The sequence below is a fragment of the Nicotiana attenuata genome, chromosome 10, assembly GCF_001879085.1.
Source record: "Nicotiana attenuata strain UT chromosome 10, NIATTr2, whole genome shotgun sequence".
Taxonomy (NCBI): Eukaryota; Viridiplantae; Streptophyta; class Magnoliopsida; order Solanales; family Solanaceae; genus Nicotiana; species Nicotiana attenuata.
In genome coordinates this window covers 40,500,944-40,511,426 of record NC_031998.1, presented here as the reverse complement: position 1 = coordinate 40,511,426, position 10,483 = coordinate 40,500,944, and the positions used below count along the sequence as shown (strand labels likewise).

The 10,483-nt window shown below is 36.5% G+C and overlaps 1 protein-coding gene across 1 annotated transcript in view; it reads left to right on the top strand.

Moving 5' to 3' along the window:
- The window catches only part of LOC109233349 (WD repeat-containing protein 20-like), an 8,548-nt gene continuing 1,091 nt past the window's right edge, over positions 3,027-10,483 (top strand). The window contains exons 1-10 of the mRNA XM_019399199.1: positions 3,027-3,612; positions 4,881-5,195; positions 5,275-5,383; positions 5,457-5,550; positions 6,662-6,749; positions 6,859-6,942; positions 9,718-9,811; positions 9,928-10,015; positions 10,200-10,305; positions 10,387-10,479. Coding sequence (XP_019254744.1) covers positions 3,430-3,612; positions 4,881-5,195; positions 5,275-5,383; positions 5,457-5,550; positions 6,662-6,749; positions 6,859-6,942; positions 9,718-9,811; positions 9,928-10,015; positions 10,200-10,305; positions 10,387-10,479 — 1,254 coding nt within the window. The 5' untranslated portion in view covers positions 3,027-3,429. The remainder of the gene's footprint in view (positions 3,613-4,880; positions 5,196-5,274; positions 5,384-5,456; positions 5,551-6,661; positions 6,750-6,858; positions 6,943-9,717; positions 9,812-9,927; positions 10,016-10,199; positions 10,306-10,386; positions 10,480-10,483) is intronic.

Here is a 10,483-nt window from a genome sequence, read left to right as displayed (position 1 = left end):
GTCGCATGTATGATTCGCGAGCGGGGTAATAGATGCATCGATGGTTCGCGCCATTCTACCCTCTGCCAGTGCACAGTTTAAATATTGTAGGATCGGGCCGTACGACCTCGGCATGATTTGCGCATGCTTGTATTGCTTGCCTTGATATTTATAAATGAGAACATTGCTTTCCCGGATTGAGAATAAATGTATAAATGATGAAAACGGATTTGAAAATTTCCCTATGAATAAAAGAATTATTTACTTGCTCCATTCTATCGAGTTATAGCCATTTTTAGAAACCCTTGATTTATTGTACGATTGATATTTTATTATTGGACCACTAGTAAGTGTCGAAATCGACTTCTCGTCTCTACTTCTTCGAGGTTAGGCGGGATACTTACTGAGTACACGTTGTTTTTGTATGCTACACTTACTGTGCATTTTTATTGCACAGGCACATGTACCTTTAGTGGCCTAATGGGTGTAGCAGTACGGATGATACAGAGACTTAGGTGAGCTGCATCCCTCGAGACGACCCGCAGCCAGCAGAGTCCTTTTCAGTGTATTATATTTACTTTTTGTCCAAGTTTGTATTCTGGACAGCTATTGTACTTTATTGAATTTCCTAGTAATTGCTCATGCACTTGTGACACCGGGGGCTGGGATGATTTCGGGATTGTTCAGTAGTTTTGTAAAGACATCATTATTTATTCAGTGGAACTTATTATTTATTGTTTAAATGTATAAAAGAGGTGTTTTCAGAAATATCCAAAACGAAAAATTTCTACTTAAATGGTGTTGGCTTGCCTGACAGTGGTGTCCGGCGTCATCACGACCCTTAGTGGATTTTGGGTCGTGACATGCCTTGTTATTTTTGTAAAGGTTGTTGTGCTTCTTGGTTTTTCCGTGATTCTCTTGTTGCCGTGTACTCCTACTCTTGGTGGTAGAAATCCTTGTGATTGAGTTGTTGAATTGTTGTTGTTGTTGATTTTAAACTATGTCTGGTTGTTGATATGTTGAGAAGGAATAAGGAAGAATTGATGTTGTCTGGTGGGATCGGGTTACACGCCACAATAGGAGGAATAAGGGTGATATATATATTGAGGAGTAATAAGGATGGACTGGTGGGATCGGGTTGCACGCCACAACAAGGAGTAATAAGGGTGAATGATCATATTGTTACTGATATGGTAGTATATATACTATTTACTCTTATTGTAATTGTTAAGGAGGAATAAGGGAGGATTGGTGGGATCGGGTTGCACGCCGCAACAAATATATATTATTTACTTTTATTGTAATTGTTACGGAGGAATAAGGGAGGATTGGTGGGACCGGGATGCGCGCCGCATCAATAGATAATTGTGCTTATGTATTCCTCTTTGATTGTACAAGTTATTCGGTGGTTTTATACTTTATTTAGGATTTGACTATAGCTGAATACTGAGAAGACCCTAGTCCATTTGTTTAAAACTTTGACGATTTGTATTTCGGGTTTCACTGAGTTTTGAGAGTCGGGTTATTGGCATTGAGTTGTTGACTTGCCGTTGTTCCTTGAATTCTTTCCCTGAAACTATTATTCTGGTGAATTAGTTTTTAAAGTAAATTTACTACGTCGGATCATTTCCTTCGGTCCTGTTAAGTTATTTCTAATATCGTGATTTAAAATAAAGTAATTAGTACTATGTTGCTATAAATAACTTTTAAATTTGAACCCACTGTGTATATATATACACCTTTCAATAATTCAAATTCCTATAAATGTTATGGTCTATTTCAATTAGTTTCTCAATTAAATTTTCCTTAACCCGATGATGTTGAATCTTACTTAAAAAGAAATTTCTACTAAGTTTATATTAAAGGTAATAATTCATTCGATGTTGTATTTTATTTAAAAAAAAGGTATTTTCTTTATTCAAATGATTTCAATAAAAATAACTTCATCTTTTCTTGCTGATTTCCTAATTAGTTTAGAAGTTGTATTCTACTTTTATGTTATATAAATGAGACTCCTTGAACATCTTTATTGCATTAGTTATGGACCCTATGTACTGAGTGGCATGAGGATGATGTTGCGCAAAGTGAGATAGAGATATGTGGGCACAAGGTTCCATGTATACTAAAGGTGTGGAACTTGATGTTATGACATGAGATACCGAGGATTGAGATGGTTGGAATTGTGTATTAGAAATGATGTGATTGATTGAGTTGGCATCGCCTTCTTTGTTTGAACAAATTCTTACTTGTCTGTGTCCCAGTTGTGTTGGTGTTGATTTACTTGATTATCGTTCGTTACAATATCCGTGTTTCCTTTTTTTTTTTCCTCTACTATTTGTAGTTGAATTTTTCCTGCTATTGATATTACTCTGTTAATTTTACCTTGTTAGTTCATTATCATATCCCGTTCAATTTATTTGACTAGTAGGTGTCTGGACTGTTCCTCGTCACTAACCCACCGAGGTTAGTCTTAATACTTACTGGGCACCGCCGTGGTGTGCTCATACTACACTTCTGTATATTTTTTTTGTACAGATCCAGGTATTTAGTCGAAACTCGAAAGTAGCTGTGCGGATCGTCGCGGTGGAGACTCAAGGTAAACCTGCTGCTGCGTTCGCAGGCCTCGGAGTCACCTTCGTTTTTACTTATTTCCATTTGTTCCTTTTGTTCTGGAACAATGATGTATTTATTTTGTATAACTACTCTTAGAAAGGCTTATGACTTGTACCACCAGTTTTAGGAATTGTAAGTGTTCAGAGAAATATAATTTGAAGTTAGTGAATATTAGTATTATTGTTAATGTTAGGCTTACCTAGTCTCTAACCTAGTTTAGAGACTAGGTGGCATCACGACTCCTTCGGAGGAATTTTTGGTCGTGATATATAGCTCATTCAAATATGAGTTCCACTTAAATTATTCTTTTTTATAATTTTTATTATTGTGAAATCTAACAATTAGAGAAATAAAAGACCAAATTTAAAAAAATATATTTAAGAGTATTTTAAATCTATAATAACCAAACATAAGGGATCAATTTTGTCTATGTTCTCTTTAGCTTTTCCATGGAAGCTCCCAATGACCAAAAGGCCAAATTAGGCACAAAACAGTCTTTCGCTTAATCCAAGTGAATCTCAACGCCCACAAATTCTCAAACTCTAAAATACACAGCAAAATAGAAAAAGAGAAAGCAGAGAAGAAGAAGAAAAACTATTAAGACTTGTTCCAACCGTCCATTCCTTCAACCAAAAGCTCCCAAAACTCCCCAAGAAGTCAAAATCTTCACCTTTTCAAAGTTATGCACTCCACTCTATATATAGTCCTTTAAACAATTAACAGCCAGAGATTAACAACACAAAGAAAAGGGTCACAAAAATTCCAATTGCAAAAAATGATATAAATTACACCTACAACCCCATAAAGGAGTGATTTTTAGATTGGTTTTTTCAGGAAATGATCAATACGGCGGGTAGTAATAATATGATGTCTCCTTCTTCAGCATCAGCGAACAACAGCGTACAATCTCCTGGTTTAAAGACTTATTTCAAAGCCCCAGAAGGAAAATACAAACTTCAGTATGAAAAAACTTACCCTGCTGGTCTTCTTCATTTTTCACATGGCAAGACTGTAACTCAGGTAAAACCCATTAATTCTTTACACTTTCTAGGGTTAGTAGTGTTTTGTATGATGCTCAAGATTAGATTTTGAGGTTGAACCCTTTTTAGAATTGGTTTTCTGAGTGGAATCTGGAATGGGTTTGGCTAATATGGTTAATTTTATGATTTTTGGGTTTAATACGTTCTCATTCTGCCAAAAAGTTACTTTTTTGTGCCATTTTGTTGTTTCTGGAGTTAATTGAGGACTTGTGAGCAAATTATTTTCACAGTTTATGCTATTTTAAAATAGTGGTGTCTTATGTGATGCTCAAGATTAGATTTTGAGATTGACCCTTTTTGTAAAATTGATCTTTTGAGTGGAATCTGGAATGGGTTTGGCTAATGTGGTTTATTTTATGTTTTTTTGGGTTTAGTATGTTATCACTCTACCAAGATAGGAACTCAGGTAAAGCATTAAACTTTATACGATCTAGGGTTCTTCGCTTTTTGACTTAATTTTGTCCGATTATGTTACTTTAAAATATTAGTGGTTTATATAATGCTCAAGATTAGATTTTGAGATTGACCCTTTTTGTAAAATTGGTCTTTTGAGTGGAATCTGGAATGGGTTTGGATAACATGATTCATTTTAAGATTTTTGGGTTTAATAAGTCATCATTATGTGAAAAGTTAATTTTTTTGTGCTACCTTGTTGCTTTTTGGAGTTAATTGGAAACTTGTGAGCCTTGGCGTAACCAGTAAAGTTACTGCCGTGTGACCAGGAGGTCACGGGTTCGAGTCGTGGAAACAGCCTCTTGCAGAAAATACAGGGTAAGACTGCGTATAATAGACCCTTATGGTCCGGCCCTTCCCCGGACCCCGCGCATAGCGGGAGCTTAGTGCACTGGGCTGCCTTTTTTAATTGGGAACTTGTGAGCAAATTATTGTCTCAGTTTATGCCGTTATTAAATATTTGTTTGCGCTCCAGTTTGACAACTCAATGTAGAGATCATTTGAGGTTTTTGGTTTCGATGCTTACACTTATTTCAGGCCATGTGCCTCCAATTTCAAACATTCCGGGCCTGTTTATTTCGAGCTTGTTTGCTTGAAGAGTTTTCTTAAATAAACGGCTGAAGGAAACTTGTTTAGCAAAGGAAATTTATCAGCAGAGTTGCTGTTCTTTACATTCTGATACCAGCTAGATAAGCCTTAATTACTAGATAATGCTTAGTCATCCTTTTTTACATTGTCAAAATAAAACAAATATTAGTCCAGCGTTTGAAGTCTTGAAATGATTTTGATTTTCAGGTAACCGTCGCTCATCTCAAAGATAAGCCCATGCAGTCACAGCCTCAGTCGACATCAAGTTTTGGAGTCAGCAGTGGTGTTAGGTCGGCAGCAGCGAGACTCTTAGGTGGTGGAAATGGTAGTAAGTCACATAGTTTTGTCGGAGGAAATGGTGGAAGTAAGTCTGTCAGTGGCATGAGTGGTAGAGCTGGATCATTTGGGGTGACAAGTTCAAATAACAATGTCAGTGTTCCCAATTTCGATGGTAAAGGGACTTATTTGGTATTCAATGTTGGTGACACGATTTTTATTAGTGATTTGAATTCCCGAGATAAGGTATGGTTGTCAACTATATTTATTCTAAGATGGAAAAGAAATGAATATATGAATCTGAGAGGTTCGTTGTGAAATGTAGGATCCTATAAAGTCAATACACTTTAGTAACTCAAATCTCGTTTGCCATGCATTTGATCCGGATGCAAAGGATGGACATGATTTGCTCATTGGGTTGAGTTCAGGAGACGGTAAATTTCTCCCTACATGATGTACAATTTCAATCTTCCACTTCACCCTTTACCTACAATGTCTGCTTTGCAGTTTATTCGGTATCTCTACGACAACAATTGCAAGATGTTGGGAAGAAGCTTGTTGGGGCACAGCATTACAACAAGGATGGTTCTGTTAACAACAGGTAAGGCTCTCAACTCAACCCTGCTTTTATTATTCTTATAAATATTATTTGGGGATTGCACTTTTCCTTGTTTTATCTTTGGAATAATGTTAATGGTCTGCGCTTGACATCCTATTTTTGAGTTATTGTTAAATAGATGAATAGTCATAGTTGTGTCATGTATGCTTTTACAGCTAGTATAAGTGCGTGTTTTCAAGCATTTTCTTTGAGAACTATTAGAGTGGCAAGATTTTCCTACTAATAAAGCTTGAATCTTAAATTCTTAGTTGCTTATGTTTTTGGTTGGTTGTAAATGGAAGCCTTCTTTGGGTATTTGCGCAATCTTTTCTATCTTATAGTTTACGTTTAATTGGATGGTGAATGCAGTTGAGGTGGCTACTTCCCACTTTTATTTAGGTCAGTCATTGATGCTAATCATTATTCTTGGAATATAATCCAGAGAATGCATTGCTTTTTGGTTTACATTTAACAACCGCATTAATGATTAAACTTCTCTGAAGAAGTCATGTTTGAGAAATCTTTATGTCAAGTTTCATAAATAATATTTCTAAGAAGTAATAGTCAGTAATCTAAAGTATTGCAATCTAAAGTTCTCTTATGGATGTCCAAAATTTTTTGACCTCTCTGCTGCACCCTCTTCTGCAGTGTGTGCCAAGGGAAAAGAAAGAGAACTAGGAGACTTTTTGTAGTATGAAAATGAAAACAATCAATCAATAACTACACCTCTTTCCAAAATAGCAGGGGAATATGAGGACGAAAAGACAACTATTAGAATTTTCAGTTTTTTGAAGGTTAACAACTTGAAGTCCCCCGTACAGCCCAAACACAAACAGAGTCGTGATATTAGCGTCATGAACAGTATGGCTGTTATACTTTGGAACATTATCTCCTTCCATTCCTTCCACCCACTTCCTAAATAGTCATAGTGCTTCCTGCGTCGTAGGAGGTTTCAAAAGACAATTAACTTATGGGTTTTGTATCGCCATGAGGCATGAGCATCCTTTCTTATCAGGTTTAGCATATTCCTTTGTTTCGACAATCAATGTACTATTATTTCATGGGTGCCTATAATCATGGAGCAGATATAATATTTTACTTTGTCTTTCAACAGTCGATGTACTGGTATCGCATGGGTGCCTAACAGTGATGGGGCTTTCATTGTTGCTCATGCGGATGGAAATTTTTACGTCTATGATAAGGTAAGTGTTGAAACTGATTGGGAGTGCTGCCACATTCGTGGCCCTTTCAATGATCCTTAGATTCCCTACTTTTTTTAGATCAATGTGCAATTATATTTTCTTATTACAGAGCAAAGATGGTTCTGCTGATCCTTCATTTCCAGTCATCAAAGATCAAACTCATTTTTCAGTTGCCCATGCACGTTATAGTAAGGTATTTTGCTTGTGTATATAGTTCCTTTCTTCAGCATTTGATCATGTTCCCGTGGTATCCGTACTGAGTGAATCACTTTGCAAATTTCTTGGTTCATATAGTCCTGCTTTTCTTATAAGAAGCAACATTCTAACCTTTCTAGAATAGCTTTAAGAAAGCACAAACATGTTCCTTCTGTCAGATAAACAAGGTGGAGTAAAGGCATATATACAATCAACATCTTGTATGTTGTCATTATGTTGAAGCTATTGTAGAAAATCAACTATAACATAAAGTGTTTGGACAAAAAATTGAAGAAAACTAGAATTAAGAATAGGAAATAAACATCATGTCAGTCAAGTTCAAAAACGATTTAAAATTTTCTATTTAGGCGCTATGCAAGTTAAAGTTTTTATACTAATTCTTTAACTTCTTATTCCTAATCATTATTCTTAAGTGTGTCCCACATTGGTTACGGGAATGTCTTATTGTCCTCTATATGGTGTTGGACAATCCTCACCCCGTGATAGCTTTTGGGCTGGAGTTAAGCCCGAGGTCCATTATTTGAATGTTATCAGACCCAAACCTATCTCTTTTCTTGGTATACCCAATGTTAGGGCCTCCCATATTACATTGTCCATGCTTAAGATGTCTAGCCCTGGGTGTGCTGGGAAAATGGAGGTTAGAGTTCCACATGGTTGAGGGAATGACATATAGTCTAATTATATGGTGTTGGGAAGTCCTTACCTCATGAGCTAGCTGTTGAGGTTGAGCTGGTCCCAACTTCATTTTCCGGATCAACTATAAATTTCATTCATAGTGTTTTGTCAACAATCAATTAGTATATCACTTTGCTAAATATATTTAGTGTCTAGTATTTTGCTCTTAAACATCAAGGTCCTAGTGATGAGGCATATGCCTTAGTGTCTTGGTGCTTGTACTAACTACTAACACCTCCTAAGCAAAGCGAAGCGCCCAACCTGGACTTCATCTAGATGCAGGAGTTAAACGTGCTTCAAACGAGCCAAGTGAGCCTGTAACAACATTGCTAGATGGTTGAGATTGTGGTGTATTTCCTTGAGATCCAGCATATTCATATAAAGTTAATATTGCCAGATTGTGCAATGAGAAAAAAGTTTTTATTTTTGCACTACAGTCTGCAGGTAATAGTTTTTAGCTTAATGATTTTCCGGTATTTGAGTGGATTTATAATCACTTTTTAAGTTATCATCTATTATGTAACGATTGTTTAGCATTTCCACAAAGTTGCACACCAGCAAAATGTAACATATTAGATGATCTTGGCCTTGGAACTTCATTACAAGCATTGGGTAAGACCTATGCTCGATGCATATGAAAATTGTTAGGGATTAGGTTGTTACTTGCTTCGTTAACAGAACTCTATATCCTTATGGTCTGATTTGTAACCAAAGGCATCTTTTTGTGTCTTTTAGTTAGGAAAAAACAAAAAGAGTAATCATGTTTGAGACCTGCCCATTTTTCCAATTAGTAAGTGGAATGTTTCGGTTGAATTTCCATAATCTTGGCCAATCACTATGGGCCCCATTCCCTAATTGTTGCTTCAGGTTCTCGTCTGTGAACAAGAAGAGTTAGTGTCCGTTACAACACCACCATGCTGTGGCTTTAGTTCTGAAAGTGCAGCGAATTTCTTTGCCTAGTTTCAAAGTGATTGTGGGCAAAAAACAGAGGGCATTTATGGTATTAAACTTTGTATAGCTAATGCATGTTTACTTGACTCCTTTTATACCCGTATATGTTACGCCATGTATTGGAGCTGCTTAATTACTTTTGTGCTTTTTGCATCTTCTTGATGCCATTAATGAATATTCTTACTTCATAAAAGAATCCGTATACGTGGAAATCTATGTATTATTTTACGAGGAAGGATGCGGAATATAATACGTGTATTAGCAATACATAGATTTTTTTTTGAGAAGGTAACATATTTGTATATTAAAAACACACTACACAAAGGGTGTGTAGTCCCCCATATTTACAAGAACCAAAACAAACTCCTAGTCCTTATTCTTCTCATAAGGATTCTAAAACATCAAAAGTAGATTCAGGTTCTTCTAAGACTTCTTGTTTACACCAAAAATAGAACAGGACATGACATTTCATTTTCAATTTTTGGATGATACTGGACTTGTCCTCAAAACATCTGCGATTTCTTTCTTCCCAAATTGTCCACCAAATGCAAGCAGGGATCATCCTCCATCTCTCTTTCTCTCCAGAAGAGATGCCCATTAGCAATACATAGATAACAATACCTAAAGACGAAAGCGCTCATAAAGAAGGCAATCCCCGCACAACAATGCCTGCATTATTGCTTACTGCATAACATTCTGCACTACTATATGCTGTAAAGCGATCCCGATATTATCATTCACTGCTAAACAGTCCCTTCGTAACTAGTCCATGAACCAAACGATCCCTAAAGAATCAAGTTTTTGCTGTTCGCTGAAAACATAAACATGGTTCCAGTTTCATCTTTCTGAAAACAGGAATAGCTTTTTTTCCTTATATGTTAATAAGCACGTTCCATATCTAATTCTATCTAGGAAAAAGAACATTTATTCTGCTTTTCTCTACCAAAATTAAACAAATGTCTTGAGTTAGTTTATTAGCCATTTCGTTGTATCATTTTATTTTATCTCCTAACTCATTGTGGTAAGACTGAAGAATGGTTGTCAAATTTTTTTCTTGCTGCAGTAGAGTATTTTAACTGTTTTAAGTTCTACCCTTTACATGTTTTCATTTGGCTTTTATATGCAGAATCCTATAGCTAGATGGCATATTTGTCAAGGGTCCATCAATAGCGTCGCTTTCTCGACTGATGGGGCGTATATTGCAACTGTAGGGAGGGATGGTATTTTCTTCATGAGATGACTTATGAAGCTATTAATTCTTTTGTTGTGATTGTTACCTTTCTTATGAATGACATGTTAAACAGGCATTTAGCTGAGTATGACTGACCTAATGCAGGTTATCTGCGTATATTTGACTACAAAAATGAACAACTTATATGTGGTGGAAAAAGCTATTATGGTGCTCTATTGTGTTGTGCTTGGAGGTAAGCATCTATGGTTTTCTGTTCATGACATATTAGTAACTTGAAGTCATTTTTGCCTTGTAGCACACAATTTGTCCCCCCTCTCTACTTCCCCCGCCCCTGCAGATGCCCACAACAAACAAAGTATGTTGTTTTTAATGTTTTGGCTAGAGAATATCTATACTGAGAGTACATGAACCAACAGCATGGACGGAAAGTACATTTTAGCTGGTGGAGAAGATGACCTAGTTCAGGTTTGGAGCATGGACGAACGTAAAGTTGTTGCATGGGGTGAGGGGCATAGCTCGTGGGTGAGTTTTGAGCCGTTATTAACTCACCTTGATTTTTGTGTAGCATTCATGCCTTATTCTCTTTAACTTGTGTCTCGGCAGGTCAGTGGTGTGGCATTTGATTCACATTGGTCAGCACCAAATTCAGATGGCCCAGATGAAAATGTCGTCTACCGTTTTGGTTCGGTTGGTCAGGTAC